At 56.6% G+C, this 26,416-nt stretch overlaps 1 protein-coding gene across 4 annotated transcripts in view; it reads right to left on the reverse strand.

Annotated features, from left to right (window-relative positions):
- Positions 1-5,154: 5,154 nt before the first annotated feature.
- CXXC5 (CXXC finger protein 5) overlaps positions 5,155-26,416 on the reverse strand; it is a 31,551-nt gene continuing 10,289 nt past the window's right edge. For all 4 annotated transcript variants that reach the window (XM_057409906.1, XM_057409904.1, XM_057409903.1 and 1 more), the window contains exons 2-3: positions 10,497-11,537; positions 5,155-6,255 (exon numbers count right to left, since the gene is read on the reverse strand). In XM_057409906.1, the coding sequence (XP_057265889.1) occupies positions 6,211-6,255; positions 10,497-11,282 (831 nt within the window). In that variant the 5' untranslated portion in view covers positions 11,283-11,537 and the 3' untranslated portion in view covers positions 5,155-6,210. The remainder of the gene's footprint in view (positions 6,256-10,496; positions 11,538-26,416) is intronic.

Below are 26,416 nucleotides of genomic sequence, written 5' to 3' on the forward strand. Positions count from 1 at the left end.
TCCAGCCGAAGGGCTGAGTGCGGGGCTGTGCTTGAAATCCAAGCGGATAAACGGTCACTTTGTCTGGAAGCGTTAGAAAATGGAGGTGGGAGGACAGAGCCGGCAGCTCTGCTGTGCAGGAGGGCTCATTTGGGTTGCAGACCCTCCCTGGTCTGCAGGCAGCTCAGATGAGATGCCCATGGGCACCCCACAGCCCTGGGCAGACACCCCATCACTCATTATGGAGGGCCCAGCTCCCTCTTGCTGTCCGTTGTGCAGGATGGGGCTTAGCTGTGGTACCCTAGGTAACTAATGGCCCATCCTATGGTGAGACCAGGTAAGATGTGGGAACAAGGAGACCTCCACCAAGCCCTGCACCCGACAGATTGTGTCTTCTCCAGGGGCTCCCATCCCTGCTGTGTCCCTTTCCCACCCCCACCTCCTGCTTCTTCTCCTGCCCTTTTTTCATCCCTCTGCCCAAAGGACAAGTGTTTTCTTTCCTTGTGCAGTCCCCATCCTCTCATGGCTTGCCCTGCCCTTGCCCCTTTCTCCAGTTCAATCTCCCCCAGGCCAGGCAGAGCAGCAGGAGATGGGGCACCCCACACCTCACTGCAGGGACGCACAAGTGAGCTCTGTCCTGGGCTGGTTTAACCCCTCAGCTCTAGGTTCAAAGCACCAGGAACAGCCTGGTGTGTCTCTTGCTGAGGCAGGCAGGGCACAGAGCATCGCTGCAGGAGCACCTCCCAGCAGGATGGTGCCCAGGTCAGTGGCAGCCCTGTGACCATGACGGTGAGGTGGAAGGGTGTCAGTGGTGGTGATGCCAGCTCCAGATGAGTGGGAGCATCTGGAGGGTCACAGGGCACAGTGGAGGGGTGCAGAGCTGTGCCAAGCACTGCTGCTCTCTGCTGGGGCTCAGCACAATCCAGGACCTGTGAGGGCTTTGTGGGCATTGATCTCCTGGCTGCTCTGCTCCCAAAGCTGGAAAATGAACTCTGCTGGAGGTGGGGCAGCTTATGGCTGTGCCACTCCTGGAGGTATCATTGCCCGCAACAGATGGAGCTTTGAAAAGAGCAGGGCCAGCAAGGGAGGTGAAATGCAGAAATGAATGACTGAAGTTCAAGGGGGATGTACTCACCAATCCCTGGGTCCTGGGGGTGGGCTTGGCTGGCTTGCACTGCGGCATTCCCAGGGTTGCCTGGGCTCAGGGCTGTGCAATGGGGCAGGCTCGGGCAGAGGGTCCATCCAGGCCAGCTTTAGGAAAAGCCAGCCCAAGTCTCACTGGCAGGGGCAGGCAGGGCATCCTTCCTGCCCCATGAGCATTCTTCATCCCTGGATCAGAGGTCCAAGGGGGGCAAGGACAGGGCAGCCTGCTCCGGTGTTCCCACCACCCACGGTACTATCTGAACACCATCACAAGTGCTGTGTCCCCTGGCAGCATTTTGGTGGGGAAGGGCATACAACCCCCCCCAGCCCAATGCTTCCCTAGGGCTGCCAGTGCCAAGGTCTGGCCAAGGAGGAGACAGGTTGTAAGCTACAACCTCCCAGCTTGGACTGGCTCCTGTCACCTCTGCCCAGCCCCTGTCATTCACCCATCAGCACTGCTCCCCCACCCCATAATACAGCATCTTACACAGAGGAACCTCCTTTTGCTGTCACTGACCAACCTGTTTCTCACAGATCCTGACCGCTCTGGCCTTTAAGCATCTTGATGCAGTACTGAAACCGTGTTAGCACAGCAGACATGGCTGAAGAGCAGTGGGAGCACCTACATGTTCATCAGGAATAATAAGGGACACCTGGCTCAGTCAGGGTGGACAGTCCTTACTGCCCACAGCTGTGGATGCTGGAGTACCTGACCAGGGTACTCTGGTGGGGCTGAAGGAGCTAGGGACACAAGAGATGTCCTCCTTTATGTAAGCAAAACCAGCACACCCCAAGCAGTCATTCACTATGTGGGGTGCAGAGATGGGACCTGAGACCCCAGACCTGGGGCTTCCTACGCAGAGGCAGCACTGCTGAGCTGCAGGCAGGGTGCCAGGTCTGGAGGGTCCCACAGCAGGAGGACCTCGGGCAGTTTCTGTGCTACAGAAGCCACGTGTGCTGGCTCAGGCATGGGGGGATCTCAGAGCACGGTGGTAGGTCAGGAATTCTGGAAGTCCCAGCTCCAGCCCCCTCATCATCTCCATGGCCTCCTCTGGCCTCGCTCCAACAGCTCCACATCCCTCTTGTGCTGCTGCCCCAGAGCTGGATCAGGACTGCAGGGGGGATCTTCCCAGAGCACAGCAGAGGGGGAGAATCCCTTCCCTCAGCTGCTGCTCACGCTCTGGGGATGCAGCCCAGCACATGGTGGGGTTCTAGGCTCAAGTGCACACTGAAGCTGGGTCATGGGGAGCTTCTCATCACTCAACACCCAAGTCCTTCTCCTCAGGGCTGCTCTAATCCATTCTCCACCTAACCTGTAGCTGTGCCTGGGATTTCCCCGACCCATGTGCAGGACCTTGCACTTGGCCTTGTTGAGCTCCATAAGGTCTGCATTGTCTCGCCCCATCTGCACTGTCCCATGCCATGGCTCATCATGGGGCTGAACCATGGGGTCACCAAGCAGCCACCAGGCCTCGATGCTCACAGATGCTCTATCCCACCACAACGGATCTCACAGCCCCTTTGCCAGGACCCTGACCCCTCACTGTCACAGCAGCCCGTCCCCAGCAGGGGTCCAGGCCTGGCTCTATCCCACTATCCAGCTTGGATCAAGCATGTTCTGTTCAGCACTTCCTCATCCTGCCCCATCCCCTCGCCGGGGAGGATCAGACCAGGGTCAGGATGAGGATTGCAGCCTGGGGGACATGGGGATGCAGCAGTCGCCATCACATCGCTGTGACCCTGTGGAGAGGGGGAAACCCACAGCTCAGCCCCGCACACACCAGGTTGGGATGCAGGATGGGACATTGCTCTAGCACCAGCTCCTGGGACACCGTCCTCACCAAGCCAGGCCAGCTCCACCATGCACACCACCGCTGGCATCACCCCTGCACCAGCCCCACGCCAGGGGCTGTCCTCTCCTGACACTGCTTTGCTGGCACCACCCCACTGTTAGAACAGGCTGTGTCCCCTGTCACCGCATGCCCTTGGGCCAGAGGCAGGTTTAGTTGCCCTTCTGCTAACTCTGTTTAATGAGGATGTTAATTAAGAGTGACCCCAGGCCAGCCCTTGTGGTAGTGCTCAAGGTTCTCCCTCAGTGCCATGCTAAACTCGTTATCATACAACCCCAGAATGGTTTGGGTTGGAAGGGACCTTAAAGCTCAGCCAGTTCCAACCCCTGCCACGGGCAGGGACACCTTCCCCTAGAGCAGCTTGCTCCAAGCCCCTGTGTCCAACCTGGCCTTGAACACTGCCAGGGATGGGGCAGCCACAGCTTCTCTGGGCACCCTGTGCCAGCGCCTCAGCACCCTCACAGGCAGGGTTTGATGGCACCTTCTCTGCCTCCTTCCTTTCTCCCAAATCTGTTTTTCCTCCTGCAAAAGCCCTTGCTGATCCCACTAATGCCTGCTAATGCCCACATCCACCCTGCAAGCCTTTCCACGTTGCTGTGATGCCCGTGGGGGTGATGTGGGGCACACTCCCTGTGCCTTGTGGCTTCCCAGTGGGAAAGCAGAGCTCGGACACTGCTGTCCCTGAGGGCAGCAGGCGGCAGAGGAGCAGCATGGCAAAGCAGGGTTTGTCATGTCTGCAACTGCCCCACTGGCCCTTCACCAAGCACCAGTCTGTGCCAGTGGCAGACCCATGCAGCCCTTTTGTGGGTGACACGGCCAGAGTGGGGGAAACAGCCCTGTAGACAACGCCAGCAGTCCTCAGCCCTGGCTTTGCTGGGGCTGTGAAGCAGCCTTATACCCCCATGCATCTCTGCAGTGTGTTGGGGCTGGAATTTCCATTGGAGTGGCTCTGCGTGCCGCTACCCAGGATGCTCTCCCAGCATGGGGCAGGGGCTGGCTCCCCACCAGGTGCCAGCACTGTGGTTCACGCAGCCCCAACATTAGCTACAGTCATAAAACAACAGCCAGACTCCCGTTTCCCATAACACCCCTGCCACATTCCTGCTAAGTGATTTCGGCTGTTGCCCGAGCAGCCATAACTGGGAACCAGCTCCCCGCAGCCGCTTGGTGCATGAGCCAGGCAATGCCACGCACCAGAGCACTGCTGGGGCATGAGCGGGGTCCCTCTGCCCCTGCAGGCCTTGAGCTCCGTCCCCTGCCATGCTGGCCCTGTTCCATCACCATCCCCATGCGCTCCAGCCATCCCCGCAGGCACCACGACAGTGTGACCTTGGTGCTGGACTCCAAACCCCCAGGAGCTGCTGGGGTGTCAGACTGCTGGAGAGGGCATTTGGGGCAGTTTTCCCCCCAAGGACTTTCTGCTCGGTCCTGGCAGGTCATTGGGATGGAGCACAGGCACCACCATCACCCCCCTCCTCCGGGTCCACATCTGGTCAACAGATGCTGGCCCAAATGCTGGCTGGAGCCACAGACAAAGGCTCTCACTACCTCCTCCCGGCATCGCCAGGTCCAGCCAGGTCTGCACCTTCCCCCAGCATGGGGTGTTCCTCCCTGCATGGACAGGAGACCCTCCTGAGGGCTGCAATGAGGCAGGCAGTCCATTTGCAGTGCCAAGCACAGCACCCCAAGCACCAGCAGTATCCTCACTGAGGCCATACAACATCCTCTCCATCCTGGCTGGCTCCATCCTGTCCATCCCAGCAGGCTCCCTCAGACCCAGCCTGGAAAGCCATCCATGAGCAGCACCAAAGCTCAGCCTCCTGAGCTTGCTCACCTTTGGGAGCTTGATTTGGACTTATCCCAACCAAAGCAGCCTCACCGTGGCTCTCCACAGCACGTTAATGATATTGTGTTACCAAAACCATGGCCTTGTGCTCCCCAGTAGAACTCCAGGGAGGTCAAACCAGGAAATATCCCTGGGATGAGCTGGGACTGGCTTAGCCCATCCACTTCTGGGATTAACCGTGTGGATTTAGCAGTGGGGTGACTCCAGCTCGGCTCATCAGACCATCACCATCCCACCGGGGCACACGGGCAGGCAAAGCCAGGCAGGAACCAACCCCCACTGGGGGGACCTGGATGGCTGGAGAGAGGGGTGGGAGAGAAATAACAGAGCTGGAAATCATGACACAAAACATGCATTCATTTTATTCACAAAACCAGCCTGGATCGCTAAAACATTACAAACAGCATTTCAATTGGATGATGGAGAGAGAGCTGGAGAGACGGGGATGGGAACAGAAGAGAAATGTCACTTGTCGTAACTGCTTCAGCACAGGTCCTGCGATCGGGATTGGAGTTTGATTTTGAACTTCAGTAAGTTGACAGAAATTACTTCTAGGAGCAAACCATTGCGTTAGGAGGGTTCTGGCCGCAGTGTTCCTCGCTCTAGAGTAACAAACTAACAATGACCTTTTTTTTTTTGCCTTTCTTTTTGCCTTTTTTTTTTTTAAATCCTTTTTGTTTTTTCCTGTCTCGACCACCCCCAGTTGTGTAGCAATTGTTTCCTTCCACCTTTGATACCCGGTTAAACTTCCATCGGTGAATGGCTAGGAAAAGGGGATACTACATTGCTTTAAACATATTCTCATTTATAAACATGAAGTTGAGGCATTCTAGAAACTACCCACTCTATTGTATGATGGGAAAGAATCAAAGAAAAAGTATAAATGAGGGTGCAATTAAACAACTGTGCTAAATTACAGTAGTGCTTATTAGTAACTAGGTTTTCAATGGTTACTGTAAATTTACATTCCCTACACAAGTACTGCATCTTTCACACATAAACAACATCAACACCAAAAACACAGAAAGAAACTGATTGTCCATACTCTGTCTATTAAGTCTTGGTACTTTACAGATCCATTGTGGTTGTATATTATTATTTTTTTTTTTCCTTTTCTTTATTTTTTATTTGAAAAGCAGTTAAATGTTGGACTCGGACTCGGAGATGTTAAAACAAACGCCAAAAAAAGAAAAAGAGAAAAAAGAGAAAAAAAGGGGAAAAAAAAAAGGAAAATAAAATTATAAAAACAGGAATGAGATTTGCGAGAAAATATTTTTGGTTCTAAAGAGACACAGGTGCATCCATTCATTTCAGCCAAAAATCCCTTGCCTGAGACAACACAAGCAAGCAGTGACATTGCACTTGGATGACAGAGCTTTGGGATTCCCGTTCCTACTGGAACCATCTGAACGCGGCTCCTGTAGGAAGCATCACCTTCTGGAAAGGAAGAGAAACAGGGAGGGGGGGATAGAAGAAGAAGGGACAAGGTGTTAGGTCGGGTCCGGCACAGCCAAGTGGCATCACCTCCCTCCACCCCTCCGTCCCCATTGTGGCATCCCAGCCATCGGCTTCAAGATGGACTCAGCCTGGGCTCAGCATCTCACAGATATGGCCACACATCCCAACATTCCCAGGCCACAATGACCTGGCATGGATGGAGGGACACCCAGCAGACAGGAGCCCAGCCAATATATGGGTATAGGAGGGCATCTGGGGGAAAACTGAGGCAGGGGGTGAGCTGGTCGGGCTTATGGACATGAGACCCAGGAGCAAGGACACAAGGGACATCATCCCCCTGCCACAGTGAACAACCTCGTCCCCAACAGAGCAGCCCTGACCAACAACAGGACCCCTCAGCATCTCATGGGGAAGAGGGATGAGTCCCACCAGGCTCAATCTCACACACAATAGTGACCAACAACAGATGAACCTCTTTGAACACCCCTCCAGGAAAGGTGGTGTGGGGCAACGGCCCCAACGGCTCTGCAGTCCTCTGGAAGGAGAACCTGGGACATTTCCCAGCTGGATAGGGTGGGAAACCCGTGCATCATTCATGAGACCACAGGCGGAGTATGTAAGGACCACAATGTCTTAATGCCAACAGCCCCCAAGCAAGACCACACAATGCTAGCCAGCAGATAGGGCCACACTATCTCATAGAGGTTGTGCCTCAGAGGGCCCTTCAGCTCCTGCATCTCCAGAGAAGCAATGGACACCAATGGGAAACAAACCAGCTGGTTCTCTTAGATCAAGATACCCACCAAGCCTCAATGAGGAACCAGGGCAGTGCCTCCCCCCACCCCTGCAGAAGGGATCCCAACGTGCTCACTTCCAAGGGCATTATGACCCACACATGGGTTTTGTGCAAGAGGAAGATGGCTGAGAATGGGCAAGGGCTGGTGGTGCCCAGTAGGATGGATCATGATCCTGCTTCTGGCCCATGCTCGGCTCTGGGCAAACTGAGCTGGGGGCAACACCATTTCCCCAAAAGCCTCTGCAATATGTAATCAGGCATCTAGGGAAGACACAAGTGCCTCTGGCCAGTGATGCACAGGCTGTGGCAGGGCACACAGCCAGCCATGCTGGATCTCACCCAAGGCACTGGGTGCAGAAACAGGGCAGAGCACGGTGGACTCGCCAGCAGGGGTGACCTACTCAGATACGTCATCCAAAGAGAGAGAAACAAGGGTCTGGAGATGTCTGATACAGGTCATCTTCAACACCTCTGCCCATGCATTAATAAAGGAAGATTGACAACCAGCCCTAATGTGGCTGCTCAGCATAGATCAGCCCCATGATCATAGAATCACAGAACTGATTGGAACTTCCAGGGAACAGGGAAGCACAGAAGGTTGGAAGAGACCTTCACAGCCAATCCAGTCAAATTGCCCTCACATGTGCAGGACATCTTTCATTAGAACAGGTTCTTCAAAGCCCCATCCAACCTGACCTTGAACCCTTCCAATGATGGGGCAGCCACAGCTCCTCCAGATGACCTATTCAGTGTCTCACCTCCCTCATTGTACATTTCTTCCTTATCTCCAACCTAACCCTCCCCTCTTCCAGTTTAAAACCATTGCCCCTTGTCCTGCCACAAGGCCTTGGTGAAAAGTCTCTGCGAGACTGAAGTGGGGGTAGGAGTGATCCTCACACCAGCACTAGCTGGGGCACCAATGCACTTTACCAAGGCTTCTCCAGACGGAGGACAGCTCTTGAGTCAAATCCTGACTGTTCATGGCCTTTGTGTGACCTACAGCTCTAAACACAAGCCCAGGGTGACCTGGCCAGGGCTGGAGGAGCCTGGTCAGTGCAGGGACGTGCTGCTGCCTGCTCCGAGCATCCAACCTGCCTCACCAGTCTCAGAGCCTCGGGCAGCCCGCACCACATTGGGGCACCAGCAGAGACCGGTTATTCAGGCTCTGTAGATGTGCTGATAAAGCCTAATGGTGGCAGAGGGATTTAGTCCATTTCTTTTACGCTGCCATAAAGGTTTAATTCTATGTGTTTTTTACTGCTTGGTTTTAGATCAATGTTTAATCACAGCTCGGCCCCTGTCTCGGCTCCCCTAGGATGCTCCTCTGGACACACCAGGCTGGCAGACTGGAGCCACCACTGGTGGCTCTTCTTGGCAATGACACCTCTGCCCCAGAGATGGATGATGCTAGAAGAGCATCATCGTAGGAGTTTCTAGGAAATCTCAGGATTCCTAGGAAAGCCCTAGGAATTTTTCAGGCCCATATAAAGAGCCACTGAATGGCCCCTCCTGTCCCAGTATCAAGCACTGTGGTGTGATGGCACCTTGGAGCTGCTGAGCTGGAAGCAGCACGATGTCCTGGCCACTGATACCTCCAAATGAGTCCCCACCACAAGGCAGGTGCCAGCTGTTGGCCCAACAAAATGCATTACCAAGGCTGGCTGACATAAGAAGGGGTTTAACAACACACTCATTGACCCAGGTGACCTTAGGACATCAGCCCGGGTCTAAGTGTCCCTTGTCCCAGTCACATACACGCACTATCTTGTTCAATCCCACCGAGATCAACGCATGGTACAAGTGGATATCCTAAGAGAAGGGAGGATATGCTCTGAAATGGGGATAGTGATGCCCTGGAGCAACACACATCTGCCCAGGCGTCCATCCCCACCAGCACAACATCTCTTTTCATCCTCAGCACACCCATGGTCATGCCCAGGACCCATCTTTGGTGGCACCCAACTCTGTCCCATCAAGAGCTCTGTTCCAGTGGCTCAGCCAGCTGAGGGATGGGTGTCGTGGGTTCAGCGGGGAAACCCATAACAGGGGTGACCATTCCATGGGCTCCCAGTGCTATTTATCATCCCCAGACCCAGCTCAGCACCAGGAGCAGGGAGCAACTCCTCCAGCTGCTGCAGCTCTGAGTCTATTGACCCGCTTTAAGGATCTTTGGAAGAGATGAACTCTTTTTTTTTGCCTTTCTCCCTTTTTCCAGACCACTGACTCAGCAAATTAGAACAAGAATATAATTTAGCAATACAGCGGTTTTTGAAAGACACAGTCCCCCTCTCCTCATCCCCACCACCCAGACAAGGATTTCCCCCCCCCCCTTCACTATTCATTCAGAGCTGATGCTAATTGAAAAACGTAGAATGTGGCTGAGCAAATGGTGGGCTGTCTCTTTGGGACAAGCAGAGGATGGGCAGTGCCCTCATGCCAGGGTGTGCAATCAGTCTGGGTGACTTCTTAGCTTTTGTCAACAGGACGCAGTGGGATCAGCTCCTGGAAAAACTGAACCCAGCTTCAGCACAACATGTGGGGGACCCGGCAGACAAGTGCTGGTCCAGAGCACCCATAAGAGTGCAGAAAGAGGCAGACTTTGCTACAGCAGCGTACCCACATGCCAGCCATAACCCCTGCCACAGCCCCAGCTGAGCTTCAACCCGAGTCACTGGACTTTTCTTACGCTCTCACACGAATATGGCACCTCTGTGGTAGATTTGTGAAGGTGGCACCTCAAACCCAACAGCAGCTGGCATCCCAACCCAATGGCTATCCTCTGAGACCAACAGCAGCACCCATGTGTGGACCATGGTGGGCAGTGACAGCCCAGGTACCATCCCAAAGCCTCACACCAGGTATTCCAGCACCCCTGTGCTTAGCATGGATGCTCCCAGCTCAGTCAGATGCAGAAGCAAGACCACAACTCAGCTACCAGTGGGAAATCCATATGGTGCCTTACAGACTCATCCTGACTGCCTCAGGGAGGGATGCCGGAGACTCGGCACGGCCACATCATGGGAGATGCTGCCCAGCTTCTACCACCCAAACCCAGGGACTGCCATGATGCTGCTCAGAGCCCACAATGAGCTCAGGGGCTGCACCACTGCCATGGGCTCCACCATCACCCATTACCCCAAAAAAGCCACCGTGCCTGCAACAGGGAGAGTGAAACGCAGCACACCCCAGAGAGAACCCCAGCCCTCCTCCCAAGCCAACCAACCCCAGTACGTGAGAGAGGGCAGGGCCGGGGGCACTGGGCAGAGCACACATCTCACGGTGGGGGGAGAACTGGTAATGGAAAAGCGGGGCTGGGGGGAAATAAAAAAGTAAGAAGTACCAGGCGCTTTATTATCTAGGGCCAGATCCGAACCCAGGAGCGCAGCCCGAGGAGGGGTTAGGGTGCCTGAGAGGGGCCGGTTACCTCCAGTGCTGCAGAAGGCTTCTTTTTGAGTTCTTCACACTTTCGGAATTTGCAAATCTGGTGGCCAGTTTTGCGATTCCTACAACTGCTGCACTGCTCGCAGTTTATCCGTCTTCGGCAGGGCGGGCACATGCCGCATCTTTTCCGTTTCTTTTTCCCCGAATTGATGGCAGATGCCAACTCATTCTGCATGGGATACTCTGCCAAGCCAGCCATATGGAGCGCGCTCTCTGCCAGAAACACGCCGGCAGGGGTCATGATGAAAAGGCCTGGGTTGATGGGAAAAGCCCCCAGGTAAGGAAAATCGGAGGGGCCGTTCATTGTCTCTGCAGCTGAGACTGCCTCCATGTCAGAGATCCCAGTCCCGTGGTCGCTTGCAAGAGGAAGATGCTCCTGTACCACTCTTTTGAGCATTTCTGTTGACTGAGCAAACTGTTGTAGGGCGGTCTGTCCTTCTGCGGAGAGCTCCGACACCCGGTCGAGTTTGCTCAGCATACTAGAGATGTTTTTGTGCTTTGAGGTAGAATGACTTTTATCCACAGTCGCTTCGTTGCCATTAGCTAAGGGGTTGCCTTTCTCTGAATGTTCGCTTATCGAGCTGCTGCTACCAAAGGTGGAATAGTGGGAGAGTGGACGGGACTTCTTAAGACTTTTGTTCAAAGGTTCACTTATTATCCCACTTTTGTTCCTCCTCTCGGAGCTGACGGGGGGTTGAGAGTCATCTTGGGTGTTTTTTTCCGTCTCTGCCTTGTTCCCAGTGTCTTGATGGGAGCCCGAATTTGACATGGTGCCCGGAGCACAACAGCAAAATCAAACCCCCCCCGAACAAAACAACCCCCAAATGAAACCAAACCCCAAAACCCACCCCCAAAGCCAAAGATCCCCAAAGCCTTGGTGGGAGCACCAGCCCGCCGGCCACCGGGGAAAGCTCAGATGGGAACGCTCATCAACGGGGCGTCTCCTCCGGCGCCGCTGCCGAGGGCTTCAGTCCGACCTCAGAGCAAAGACATACTCTGCGGCTCTGGAGCACAACACGCGGCTCTGGAAGGAGAAAAGAAAAGAGAGTTAGTGCTGGCGAGAGCCAACAGGCTTTTCAAAGCAGCTCTTCCTCCCCCTGCCATGGAAGTCTCAGCGCTGGGAACAAAGGAACTCCAGGGAACGGACCTCGGTGGAGATCCGCTGGGCTGTGCTGTGAAAGGGTCACCATGCAGACAGAAGCGGGGGTTCACAGGGGAAGTCCTGGCCTGGTGGCAATGGCACGCTGGTGCTTAAAAGCTCTCTGTCCCCGGCTTTCCTCCCACAGGGACCGCAGCCCCAGGGAAGTCCCAGGGCTGGTCTCCAGTGGGCCCCACACTTCCCCCGAGCCGCCAGCCAGAGCTCATGCAAGGGGCAACTGGTCCCCTGCCTGCAGCCACCAGTGTCCCCACATGCTGGGTGCCATGGATGCAGCAGGTTGCAGGGCTGCATCCCAACTCCCACATCACCCAGCTCAGGCCAGGCTGCAACCATCTCCCTCCTTCTCTGCCTCCTCATTCTCCTGGACACTTGTCCCCAGGCCAGCACTGCACACCAGCACCGGGCAGAGGAAGGAAGACACGTGGGGAGCTGCAGCATCCACCTCCAAGTGCCATGGGGAGTTGCAGAGTCACCCTCCAAACCCCATAGGAAGCTGCAGCATCCACTTCCAAGCCCCATGAGAAGCTGCAGCATCCACCTTCAAACCCCACAGGGAGCCACAGCATTCAGTTCCAAGCCCCACCAAGAGCAGCAGTGTCCACCTCCAAGTGACGTGGGGAGCTGCAGCATCTACCTCCAAGCCCCTGTACTGTTCACCTCCAAACTCTATAGGCACCTATGGTGTCCACCTCCAAGCCCCATAGGGAGCCACAGAATCCAACTCCAAACCCCAGTGCTGACCTCCTGCCATGCCCCAGCGTGCCCTTGCCTGCTCGCCCAACCACAGGCTGCTCTGGTGGACACAGGGGCTCAGTGGTGATGGTGAGAGCCCACCTTGGTGCCGTCCCTGGGGCGGCTCCGGGGCAGCTGGGCCTAGTGTGGTTGCAAACACTTGTTGTTGTGAAATTCCTGCCCGTCCTCCTCCCCTTCCGAGCACGCCTGCACGCACGCACAGGCACCGCCGGAGTAATCAGGCTTTAGAGGAGAAAAGCTGCAGGGCTTAGCGGAGCAGGAACCCTCGTCCCCACCCCGGCAGCAGCTGGGGGAGGGCAGCTCCGGGAGGAGGCCCCTCGCCTACCCCATCCCTCCATCCAGGCTGTCCTGGCAGCCTCCTCTCAGGTGATGGGACCATGTGTGGCCAGCGCTCTTGTTCCTGCGCCAGGGGTGATGCTGCAGAGCGAGGGGCATCCCCGCATCCCCTGCATGCTGCTCGTCCACCACCCTTCGTGTCCCCTCAGTCACAGCCGAGCCACATTCCCAGCAACCCCACTACAGCAGAGTAGTCCTAACAATTCCACACAGACATGGCTTGGGAGTATCACTGTTAGAACGCTGATGGGGTAAGGTCCCCATGTCAACAGCCGCGGTGCTGGCAGAAGACAGCCTGTCTCAGCCCAGTGCCAAAGCCAGCTCGCCTGCAGAGAAACCCCCCCGTCTTCACACTCAAAACCGCTTGCTTCAGCTGCTGCAGGATTTAAGATGCAGTGTGGATCGATGCAAGGCTTGGGTTCCAGCCTGGAGCTCACCAGGCCACATGGCAGGAGGGACAGGCTGCCCTTCCCTGAGCATCACACCCCATGGGGATGCTGGGTGCTGGTGAGGCTGGGGTGCATCTTCAGTGGGTGCTGCCAGGGAAGTGGGGGACCCGTCCCTGGACGAGTCACACCTTAACACTGAGAGCAACAGGCGCTGGGGCCGGAGCGGGGAGCATGGCAGGAAAAGCACCAGATGGGAGGATGTGAGATAAAGCCGCCCGTCACCGTTATCTCGTGCCTGCTTTTCCTGCGTCCCGGCGCCTCTTCCGCCCCGTGGTGTGGCCCAGCGCCGGGTTGGGCTGGGGTTCACCAGGCCGTTGTAACCACCAAGCCATGGTGCTGCTGTGGCCTTAGCTGGGGGTCTCCAGGAGCGCACATTGCTCTGGGAATGAGCCCAGGTAGTGCCCACAGGACAGCAGGGTCTGGGTGCCAAAGCAGAGGGAAGCAGGGAGAACACTGGCTGGAGGCACACTGTGATGGCCATCTCCATCAGTTCCCATCCTCCTCTGCTCTAGGATATCGGCCAGCCCTTCCCTGCTGCTCCCACCCGGCCACATCAGCTGGTGCCCCAGCTCTGAGCCCCGCCACTCACAGCCTCCTCCAACCAGGGCTGATGGCAACAGAGCACGGAGCATGATCCCCCTGAGCACCCACTGCTGCTGCCTACCCCATGCGGCTCCCCAGCACCCACAGGGACAAGGGGGACACTGCCACGTCGCCTCCCATCCCCAGTGGGACAGGGCGATGCTGAGGAGTGGTACCGAGCAGTGCTGCCATACAATCCCACCATCAGCAACCGCTCAGCACTGCCTTCCATGCCCACGGGGCCATTATCCTGCCCAAGTGGGATAGCTCTGTCCCTATGCTATGTCCCCTCCAAGGACCCCAGGACCTGCTTGCTGTGTGGTGCCTGGTGGTGCTGTGCCCCCAGCCCAGCCCTGCAGACATCTCAGCAGCTCCTCGCCAGCCTCTGCCCAGCCAGGTTGCTAATTACAGCGGGGGGGAGGAATTAATGATCTTAATCCCTTCTTTATGATTGACCCAAGTAAAGACTGTAAGGGCCCCCCCTGCCCTGTCCCATTTCTACCCCTTCTCCGGCCCCCATCCCCTGGGGAAGGCGCCGGGCAGCGTCATCTGGGTCCCTGTCAGAAGGTGCTTAGTCCCGGCTGCAGCATTAAGGGGCACGTGATGGGCTCCCTCACCCGGGTCTTTGCACCAGGCAGCTTAAGCAGCCTGGAGGGATGCCAGGGTTCAAGGGGACACCACCAAGGTCGGGAGGCCCCAGTGCACACCCAGGGGTTCCCAGCTCTCCCTTCCTTCACAGAACCTTGCTCTCCCTCCCTGCAATCCCCCTGCCAGGTACAGGTTCTCCAGGGGGCTCAACTGACCAGTGAGCTACGACACCCAGACAACATCACTTGGGTGTCCATGCTCCATGCTCCCTGCTCCCACCAAGACCAATTTCCATAGGAAACCTCAAAAAGCTGCCTCCTGACACCCCAGGGTGCTCAGGAGCAGCTCTTTCCCATGGTCTGAGTGGAAAAAGGGAGTTTTCCTCCCTTCATAGGCTTCCCCTGGAGTTTAGCCCAGCAGCACTCCACATCCCTGCTCCATCTACCCCAGAGCTGCCAGCACCCCGCACACATCCTATGGGACCACATTGGAATAGTCCTAACAACTCCAGAATACAAAATACAGGTTGCAAAGGGATCTCTGGTGGTCCAGCACCCGGAATGATGGACTGAGAGTCCGCTGATTGCGGACACCATTCCCTGTCAGAGGGGAGCAGGACAGGAGCTTTGCTTCTCATACAAAAAACGCCAGGCTGCAGTTCCCAGCCCGCTTCCCTGTGTTATTCCACTGCATCGCTGGAAAGCCACCGGCTCCCGCTGGTACAGAAAGTCTCGCCTCCAAGAAAGAACTTCTGCTTTCCTTTAATTTCAAGTAAACCAGGCTCCTCCTGGAAGAGCCGCCGGGCGGTCAGCCGTGAAGGAACCGGCAGAGCTGACGCCGAGCTGCTCCCGGGCTCCGGAGACAAAGGCAGAACACACAAATTCGGCTTTCTCCTAATCCCTGGGCGCTGGGTGGGCGCGGGGGGACGTGGCTTTGTCCGCCCGGAGCAGACAGAGGACGAGGACGGAAGGGACCCCGGCGTCTTTTCAGCCTCCAGAAAGGCGGTCATTGTCCCCTCTGCCGGGTTTTTGTCCCCACTTCCTCCCCATTGCCACGCGGCCGCCTGCCTGGCGCGGCCCCCCCCTCCCAGCAGAGCCCTGCTGATGGACACACAGACACACGGACGGACGGACAGACACAGGCAGCCCTAAGGAAGGCACTCACCACCAGCACTTGTCCCTCTCCAAGGCAACCCAGGAGGGGCCTAGGGTGAGGGAGGCTGTGGATGGAGGTACAAGAGAGGGGTCACAGGTGGGCCCCATGCTCCTCATGACCATGGACCTCAACCACCATGGACAGGGGCTCGGGATGGCCAGGACTGCAGGGCCATGGGTGGTGGGAGAGATGAATGTGATGTTCCAAGACACCTTTGAGCATCCTGGTGCGTGAAGCACACCTTGGGATGAGAAAAGCCAGCAAGCAGAACAGGACCACCACCCTGCAGCACCGTCATGGGTCAGAAGGTCCAGAGGAAACCCAGTTCAGAGGCTTGGGAGAACAAGCAGCACCAGAACAAGGCTCAGAGCAACTCCAGCCGCAGCACCACAACACCCGCTTCGGCTCCAAGGTGCCTGATTTCCACAGCACAAACCCACTGCTCCCTCCACCAGTGACACAGGTCAAACGGAAGATGTATCGCCACAGCCTCCTCCACCAGCCAGGCAGGAGGCACCAGACCAAAGGGCTCTCTCCAACCACACAAGGAAGCATAAGGAAGTCTTTCAGGAACTTTCAGGAAGCTGCCAGGGACTCAGCCAGGCGAGAGGCAGCCATGGGGACTGCTGGCAGGGCAGACACCCATAGCACCCTCACCTCTGCACTGCTGCTTCCCCCAGTGTGGGGAAACAAGGTGAACCGAGAGTGAAATCAAGCTTCCATCTCCCAAGGCTGAATATCTTTCAGGACACCCATTCTGGGAGAACATGGTGCTTGATAACCAGGCACAGGCACCCAGAGGCAAAGACAAGGACATTGTTTGCAAGCCATCACCTTTGTCAGCCCCTAAAGCCCCCAAGCTCTGCTCTTCAGATTCATCCTCCCCAAAACTGGTCCAGCCAGAAGATCGACTGTGGGTGGGCCATGGAAGTTACCATCACCCACTGCATCTTCTCCAAACATCAAGAGAGGACGCCCAGGCTTGGGGGAGCTTTGGGCAGTGTTGTAAATGCTGAAGCCTCACCCTGAGTGTTTGCACGTTAAAGAGCCAGAGCTATGACAGGTCTGTGACGGGTCACCAGATGGGCAGCTCACATGGAGATAGTTCATCTCCCATGCTCCCAACATCCTTGGAAGGGCCAGTTGTGGCAGCCGCTCTGCTCATCTCTGCTACCGAGGTGGTACTGAGGGACGTTAAGAAGCCAACTCCTGAATTAAAAAGGCTATGGAAGATTAAATCCAGCATCTGGAGATAGCCCTGGAAGCAGATGGCGGCTCATCATGGCGCACAGAGTGGCTTTCACCCGTCTCATCCTTGCAGGCAGCCACTCTGCTCCGGTGGTGCCTCCCCAGGTCAGCTCTGGACGCACACAGCCTGGTCAGCATGGGCCAGAGACGTGTCCTGCCAGGCACATCCTCAGGGATGCAGTGAGGCCGTCCTGCAGACACCCAGGTCAGATCCCTACACCAGGGCTCCAACAAAGGCACATTTTATCCCTGTTAGTTGTGCCTTTCCCCACGTAACCCCATGGCTGCTGCAGGCTTCCCAACCCACCACTGGACACCCAGCTCAGGTAAATGCACCCATCAAGGCAGAGCCTACCAACAACATGTCCCGGACTTCCACCACAGAGAGGACAAGGATGTCCCCATGGACACCATCACCTCCAGGCACATCCTTGGACCTCACCCTGCGGCATCCTGCATGCATCCCCCTGTGCTTGGGGCCACCCCATGCTTCCAGGCTGTAAAACGTGGGCTGCGTCCTGCCTCCACAGGGTGGTGGTTATGGATTAAGGAGTCTTAAATGTCAGACGACCAGGCGCTCCCTGGAAATCCACTTATCTCGGCTGCCACTCGGAGCGGCCAGAGCCGGGCGGTTATGGAGATAACGCGATTTGAAGCGTCCACCCGAGCGTTGCAGGGCTGCGGGTGCCCTGCGGACAACACCAGGCACCTCCTCCCCTCCTCCCTCACCCAGCTGCTGCCCAGAGAGCCGGGTGATGGCCCTGCTGCTCCCACCTGCACCGCATCCCCTTCCCCAATCCAGTGGGATGAGGGAAGCTTGGCAGCATCACCTCCGCAGTGCTCAACCATCCCCTCCATGCCAGAGCTGCACCAATTCGCTGCCCAAATCCTAACACGACTGTAACTAAAACCTACCAGATTGAGCCTCGGGAAGGGCCCCCCCGCCGTGCTTCTCCCCCCCGCCCATTCCAAATGGGATTGAACAGATCTGCGCTCGCCCGAGCCCAGCTCGCAGCCAAGCAGCATCTGACACTCCCGCACAGTGGCATGGCTCTCTGCCGCTCACCCGCTCCCCCAGCTTGGCATCCCCTCACCTCACGCCACCCCCTTGGAGATGCAGCATCACTCCCAGCCCAGCAGAACACACCCAGACCCTTCTGCAGGGGCCCAGCTCTTTGGTCCAGTTAATGCCCAGTGTCCCCTCCACCAACAGAGGTACCCAAGGGGGTTTCAAGGTGCAGGAGACCATGTTCAACCACCCAAGGGTATTGGGGCCTGGTGGACAAGGGGCAGGCACAGCAGATGACAGCAACAATGGGTATCCCAGCAGGAGCTCCAGGAGCCACCATGAGGGGCTGTGGGGTGCCCAGGCAATGCTTCACCCCCAGGAGACCCACACACAGCCCATGGAGGCCAAGCTGAGACGTGTGAATCACTCCTGTTAACAGATGGGGTGATTATAGCGTAAATTACTCAGGGTCTGACTGATAACAAGGGCAAGGAAAGACCGATCAGCAGGCACTGAGCTACAGGAAGTTCATTACAAGTAAGAAAAGAAGTTGTAGGCACAGCCACATGGGAGCATTTCATGGTGAAGAGCCCCACACCCATCAGTGCCACCTCCTAGATCCACTAGTGCCACCTCCAATGGTGCCCAAATCCATTAGGGCCACTTCCAATGATGCTCAGATACATCAGTGTCACATGCAAGAGCAACCCCAGCCTGGAGAGGTCCTGTTGTGCTTCCAGCCCTTTCCAATCCTCATCCTTTCACATCCCACCAGGCAGAGCACGAACTGAGGGGCTGCTCCCAGGAAAGCCAGCTGTGGGAAGGGCTGGTACACCATGGTCACCATCACCAGCAGTGAGCAAGAAGTGCACCAGCAGCAGGCACCGGGTCCAGCTCAGTGCATGAGTTTGGTCATTAATGGGTGGTGGGGATCTCCTGGTCCTTAGTGATGAGACCCCCTACTTCAAAGGTGGCTACCACCTCAGTGCCTCTACCCCATGGACCCACAGGACATCAGGGAGGAGCTGTGCAAGCAAGGGCGCAGTGAGCACCCAGCTCACTCTGTGGGATGAAGAAGACATTGGCATGCAAGAGGCATCTCTGCTGCTCATACCAGAAACACCCCAGAGGGCTGGGTCCCTGCTGCTTCTGTGCTGGTGGATTGAGGGATGCAATCCCTCCCCCCAGCCCCTCACAAACACCCATTCCTGAAGGCAACTGCTTTAAGGAATCACTTTGAACACTGGGAAGCCGCCAGGGCCCGTGAATGGCCGCGATTGACAGATGTCTGAGAGGATGGCAAATAATCTCGTCTTCCTCTGGGAGGATTCGGGCCGCCCGCACCCTCTCTGGGGTTTATCCATTGTCTGCATCCGCCGGCGGTTGTTATTTTTGGTCAGCCCCACGTTTCGTTTGGCCTTGCCGGCAGGAGGAAAGGAGGAAGAAGAGAAAGGGGAGGAAGGCTGCTTGGTAGGGGGAGGACCAGCTCCGTTTTGGGAAGGGGCAGTGGGGCACCCCACAGCCCTTGAGGAGTCCGGGCGTCTCTTCCCAGCTCCACAGCCTTGCTCAGCACAGCCACACTCACCACAGCAAGCACAGCTTCCCTGGTGCCTGCGGGAATTGCTCCCAGTAAGCCCAATGGACCAGAGGGGCTTGAGAGGTTTTGGGGGGCAGATCCTGCTGCCCAGCTGCCAGCACCTTCCTGTGGAAGCAGCAGGTGGGGTCATCTCCAGCAGCAAAACGGGAGCTCCAACAGGGATAGGCAAATCCTGCCCATGGCCAGCACCATCCCAAGCCCTGCCTGCAGACCCACATGTGTCCACCACCATGGGCCAGAAAAGACTGGGGAAGCTCATGAAAGCCATTCTCCAACCTGCCCTGACCCTCCGGGGATGTGGACCCCATCCTTCACACTTCACCCCCAGCACTGTGCATCCCAGGCAGCCTTCCTGATGGCTGGGGCTTGCCAGCGCTGCGGGATGCAACTCAGGCAGCTCCTGGGACCCATCCCTCCAAGCTGTGTGCAATGGGAGGTGTCAGCAGAGCCAGGGAATGAGACACCCAAGAGGTCATGAGGAGAAGACACACAGCCATGCCCCAAGACTTTGCGCTTCTGCCCATGTACCCAGTGGAACCAGGGGAGCATCAAGCCAGGACTTGCCATCCTTCTCCATGCCGCCTTCCTGGTCCACCTACAAAGCACCAAGACAAGAAGCTGCCTCCCCACTCAGCAAGGCTTTGGCTCCTGCAGGAGATGGAGGGCACAGCACACAAAACCACCTCTCCCCAGCCTTCCCCATGGCTTGTCATTCAAGCAAACCCCGTGGCCTTTAAGCTGCCAAGGTACCAGAGCTGCTCCGGAATCGGAGTTCGCTCGGCTCCTGCCCTGGAGCAAGGAATCTGAAACGCTGCCACTGGAAACGAAACAGAGCATCCGTCATTTTACTTGCCAGGAATATATCTAGCCCCCAAAAAAAGAAATGCTGCCTGCTAAAGAGCCAGCAACAAACGCCCTCGATCACACTGGCGAAGCAGAGCCTGGCATAGGGCATCACCACCCGGGGCCTGCTTCCCTGCTGCATTCAGAATCACCCAAAATTCAATGAGCAGCAGAGTCAGGAGAGGGCTGGAGCCACCCTGGAGCTGGGTCAGGACAGCTGGTGGGGACCAGCAGATCCCACCTAGGATGCTACAAGGAAAACTCGTGGGTTTGGAGCAAGAAGAGGGAGATGGCAGAGGCAGGGCTGGAGGAGACGGAAGTGTCCAAGCAGAGCCAGCCCTGTGGGGGTGCCCATGGGAAGCCACCCTGCCCGCGGGCACTGCCAGCATCCTGCCCCTGGCCATTCCCGGTGGCATCCCCAGGAAAAGGAGCTGTGTTCCCAGCCAGCCCAGCCCCCAGCCCAGGCACGCCAAGCCAAATATCTGCAAGAGGCGCTCCCCTCCATGGGAACGGCGACTCCACGCAGAGTTCACATGCCCCAGCAATGCCTGATTAAACTCCCAAACTCCCAGGGAATACCCCTGAGGCTGTCTGCAGATAAGCGAGGAGCTGGGCTGCTCGCAGGAAATGCAGGAACTGGGAAAGAGCAATGGCTTTTTTTTTCCTTGCAAATCCAGACTAACACAGAGCAAACCCCGGCGCGCTCTGGCTCACACACAACTGCTTGCCTAAGCTCACCGCTGTGCACCCCTGGAGCTTCCTGCTCTCCGGAGCGACCGGGAGCTCATGGGTGACCCCATCACCAAGCTGGATCCAACCTGAGGCACTGGGGATGGAACTGGAGAGCCCAGGATAACTCAATGCAGCACAGAGGAGATGAGCAGGACCCAACAGGCTGAAAGATGTTGAGCAAGAGGATGGTGCTGGGTGGAGGGGAGGCTGCAGCAGGTACCCAAGGACAGGAACGCTTGCTGCCAACACCTTCATCCAGGACCTGAGATGTTCCATCATTTCGGGTCACCCTGGGGAACACCTCAGACACTGGTTTCACCGGTCCCTGGGTCTCCTGCAACCCCACCACTTCCCTTCTCCTCCCATTTGGCTTCCTGTGACATTGCAGCACTAGACCCAGATCTCCTGAGCTGTCCACATAGTCAAGGGCAACAGTAGTCAAGGAAACCATGTTGGTGCAGCACCCAATGTGATGGGCGAGCTGGAGCATCCCAGGGTAAAGAGGAAGGAGATAATGCTCCTCCTCCTGAAGGCAGAGGAGCAACCAGCTCCTCCTCCTCTCCTGTGCTCCGTGAGGGCTGAGCCACAGTGAGGGTCTGCATGTCTTGGGGATCAGTAACCCCAGTGCTGGGCACCTCAGGGGTGCTCCGTCCTGACAGCCACATGGAGACAGCTTTGATGGAGACCAATTGATGTTGTAAGGTTGAAGTTCTGCTTTCAACCAGGATCTGCACTGACTGCACACTGTGCTCTCAGGCAGGCAAACTTGCCTGACACCACAGGAGCATGGCAATGCACCTACCCAAGCCAAGTTATCCTTCGGAGGAGATGTCTTGCAGCTCTCTTGGTTCTTGGTGCTTCTTCAAGAATCAGCCCAAGAGGAAGGGTGTCCTCCTTCCCTGTAGAATGCCAGCAGAGCATGGAAGAACAGCAGTCCTGGGCAACCTGATGGGAAGAGTCATTAGGAAAATAGCTCCCAGAGAACTGCTGGGACAAGAAGTCCTGCCCTGGGGATGTGTAGGTTTTCACTAGGTGTCACACACACAGCCAGGAGACCTCACTGTGGCTTTTCCACAGATGGTGGCAAATAAGAAAGATGGAGAGAGACTTCACCAAGGCCTGTCGTGACAGAACAAGGAGCAATGGTTTCAAACTGACAGAGGGCAGGGTTAGGTTGGACAGCAGGAAGAAATGTTTTACAATGAGGGTGCTGAGGCAGAGTGCCCAGAGAAGCTATGGCTGCACCATCCCTGGCAGTGCTCAAGGCCAGCTTGTATGGGGCCATGCCCCCCATGGCAAGGGGGGTTGGTCTGGATGATCTCTGAAGGTCTCTTCTAACCCAAACCATTCTGATTCCACAGGAATTTAACTATCAGCACTGTCCCTTACCAAGAAAGCACAAGTGAGATGGGCTGGCAGACCTCAGAGGATCAACCACAAGACAGCTGGAAAGCAGAGCTGGGGCCCTGAGAAAGAGGAAGGGAACACCACCACCACCACCAGCCACAACGTGAGTCAGGATGGGGGGACCCTCCGATGAGGGGCCTTGATTACAGGGTGTAAGCATCATCTGGACCTTCTTGGCTCCAGGCTCTGAGGGTCTACAACTGAAACTAGCATTAGACATCAATGCTTCTGCCTTTCCTCATCTCCCCATGAGCTGATGAACAAGGCAGGATGGCAAGGAACAAGATGGATGTGGTTTTCACAGGTGGTGCCTGCCACAGTGTGGTGCACCCCTTCTCCAGCCAGCCCAGGGTGGGTTCAGAGACCCCAGCTTCCTCCCAGGGACCTGCCTGCTCATTTGGTGACCCCCTGCAAGAGAACCATCTTCCTTCACCCATGCCAAAGGGGTTGATCCCAGGCACCCCTGAAACCCAAGGGTTTCATGATCCCCACCTCCATGTGGATCCTCCAGCTGCAGCACTGGGAAGCACCAGAGATGGTAGGAATGGGACCTCCAGAGCACAGGGCACCAACCCAAAGGGTTGATATCCACACCGCCTGCTCTCAATGGACATCCTCCTCCATGTGCTGCTTTCTCCAGCCTGCTCCATCTCCACAGGGGCCACCACATCCTGGAAAAACCTCATTTTTCCAGGCTTGGATCAAGCACAGAAAATGATGTCCATCAGGAGTGTGGCCATCAAGGGAAAAAAATCCTGCTGGAAAGCAGCAAAACCCCATCCCCAACAAGTGTGACCCACAGTGCCAAGGCAGCCACACTCCAACCAGGACAGCTCTGCCTGGTCCATCGCATTAAGGGGACTTGGCCTCCAGCATGAACTTCACCATGCAGGTTTGTGCCTTCAGGTGTTTTCAGAGGGGGAATATTCAAATAAGAAAGACAAAAAAATTGGGCATGCAATTGAGCTCCTGTGATTTCCCTATCTGCTGCTGGGCATCCATGGAAAAATCCCAAGGAAATTTCTGCTAAAATATGATCAGTCCACAAAAAAAAAAAGGGAAAACCCACCGGAGGCTCAGCTCACTGGACAGAGCACGCCAGGAGGGGCTGACAGAGCTGTTACGGTCTATTGGGCCAATAATCCACAAACTAAGACAGATTTATTGTACATGGCAGATCGTAACAGCTCCAAAGAAACCATCACTGTCTCCCGGTGCTTAAAATTCACTTTCTTGGGGGGGAAAAAAAAGGCCAAAATATGGCTTGAAGAGATAAGATGCGTGGTTGTGACAGACAGAAGCCTGTGCAAACACATATTATGGGTTTTTTTCTCTCTCGGTATATAAATAAATAAAATATCTCCTCTTCCAAAGCGAGCGCAACAGCATTACCCAGCTCGGAGCGCTGTCCTTACCACCGGATTACCCGGCTTGGTTTCACCTCCCTTTAGCAAGATGGATTTGCAGGGATGTTGTTTCCGCCCCAATATTGCAGCCTGAACATGGGGAGGGGGATGAAAATGAAGCTAATTAAAGCCAGCTTGTTCCCATCTGCCTTGCTGGGATGGGTTGGTTTGGGTCCCCTCTCCTTGGAAGGTGCAAGCCTCCAAAAAGCAAGATGCTGGAACAGAGAGCAGGCTCTTCCCACTGCACATGGCGATGGTGAGCCCAGGATGTGGGGATGTTTAAGGAGTAATAAACAGCAGTCAGTGCTTTCCCTTCAGCTTTGCTCCTGGATGGACAGGTCCTGGGAGCAGAACCAGGAGAGAGAACAGCTCAGGCCCATCAGTAATTGTGATGCTGGAAATCAGCCTGGGTCTGGTGAGAGCTTAGGCCAGCTCACCGTATCGGGCGGGATCAAATGGGCTCACCCAACAGGTTTAGTGGCTCAGCACAGCCAATGGGGTAGACCTGGCCCCCGCTTGCTCTGCACCCAAGGAGCATGCATCCCTCATGGGGTGATGCTGGGAGGATGCCCAGTGAGGCCCTGAACCCCCCCAGCATCATGATGGGTCAGCACTGCACTCACCATCCCCCCCAACTGCACCCCAAAATCATCCCAAAGAGGGGGTGCTGGGCCAAGCAACCCAAGCAACAACAACGGCTGGGCTCAGAGATGCAGAGCAATGCCCACAGACGCAAGGAGGGGGTTTGCACGGATACCCCAGCCCCCCTTAAAGCAATGGGCTGGGGCTGGCTGGGAGCTCCAGGGAGGGAGTGGAGCAGAGTAATTAGAGCAGGAGGCTGTGAGTCAGCAAACGATGCGTAACCTCGAGGTTGACAATGAGGGAGAAGATGGCAGTTTCGACCGAGAGAGCCCGCTGAAAGGGCACATTTAGATATGCAAGAAGCAGCAACTCCCAACAATCAGAGGGCTGGCGACCTGCTCCACAAACCACGCTGCTCCACAAAGCACGCCGCTCCACAGCGGCAGCCCGCCTGCCACAAACCGGTGCCGTTCTCCACCATCGCTGCAAATAGAGACAGGGGCAGTCACAGCCCAAACCCGATGGGAGCAGGGACCACTTCCAAACACCCCAGTGCTCAGAGCGGGAAGGACAGTGGGCAGCCTCTCCTGCAGCATCCCAGCCTGCCTGGGGAGCGGGATGCAGCCGGGCTCGGCGCCTGACCTTGCTCTGGATGCCCTGGAGAGACGAGCAGCCGGCGGCAGCGATCCTCCAGCACGCAACGGATATTAAGGGCAAGGTCTGGCTCGGAAGCAAACCCCAGCTCCAGCCACAGGCTCATTCCCCCCTTGTTTTAGAGGGGGGTGCGTCCATGAGGGCTGCAGGCAGGTAGGGCCCTGCCGCACAGCAGCCCTCGGCGAGGAGAGTTTAATTAACCCCGGAAAGCAATCGCTCAACGGCCAGCGCGGGAATCGATGCGGAAGGGGCAGCTTGCTGCCAAGGGACCATCTGCTCGGGAGAGCGATGGCGGCTCCGGGTACCCCCCCCGCTGCCCCACGCCTGCCGGGAAGCTGCCGTGGGGCAGCTGGTTGGGGTGGGGGCCCGATCCTGAGCGTTACTACCAGGTCCCCCCACCCTCGGCTCGACCCTCGCTTCCCGTAAAGCCCCACATCCCCACGTGATTTCCCACATGCTGCAGCCCACCCCCCCACCCCACCCCCCCAGCACAAAGCCTGCCCCTATGGGGGGTCCCTCCAGGGCAAGGAAGCTGCTGGGATGCAGCTGAAGGAGAGATGGGCAGGATGTGACCAAGCATCCTCCTCGCCCACCCCACAGCTGTTTTCACCCAGGAGATGAGTTTGAGGCAGTCTCAGCCTTGAGGGCACAGGGGGGTTGTGCCTTTTGGAGCACCAAATTCTACCTACAGTCAGACTCCCAGAAGAATACTCAAAGGGATGCTCTCAGCATCCAGCATCACCCAGGGTACCAGCCGCCCTGCCATAGGGCACCATGTTCCCTCCTGGTTAGGGATGCCCCATGGCAGCCTGGTAGGACAAGAAGCCAGATAACTGAACCCCCCAACCAAGAGGAGGAAGCAGGAAAACCCCTGGACGAGGAGGGAAACTAAGGAACACAGATTCATCTTTCCATGCTACTCCCCATGCCATGGCCACCCCAGTATGAGCTGAGAGGGGCACAGAAAGAGAAGAGGTTCTGCTGTATCCACACTGCACCCTGCCTGCCCGCGTCCAGCAACAGCCCCACAGCACCCACCTGCACCCTCAAGCTCTGTGGGCAGCCCTGGACCCTTCCCTAACCCTGTACCTCCCAGTTACTCCTTGCTTGCTTTTCATTCTACCCAATAAATGATGCCAGGCACTCAGAGGCACATGGTCCCAAGGGACCCAGGAGCTGCTCCCCATCCCAGAGCTCTAGGATGGGGTCCCTGGGCAAGTTCGGGATGAGTGCAGGGACCTGCAGCAGCATCCCAGGGCAAAGCCAGCCAGAGGGGGAAGAGAAGGATTTTGTCCTGGAAGATGGGACCCAGTGAGACCAGATGGCATCACTCCTCCCTCCAGGTCCCAGGGTGACCACATCACATCTTGCTCAGCACCACAGAGGTAGTGCAGATGCTCCCA

This window comes from Pezoporus wallicus, unplaced genomic scaffold (genome assembly GCF_028554395.1).
Source record: "Pezoporus wallicus isolate ANWC-B61680 ecotype Strahan unplaced genomic scaffold, APGP_CSIRO_Pwel_v1 contig_4309, whole genome shotgun sequence".
NCBI classification, from domain to species: Eukaryota; Metazoa; Chordata; class Aves; order Psittaciformes; family Psittacidae; genus Pezoporus; species Pezoporus wallicus.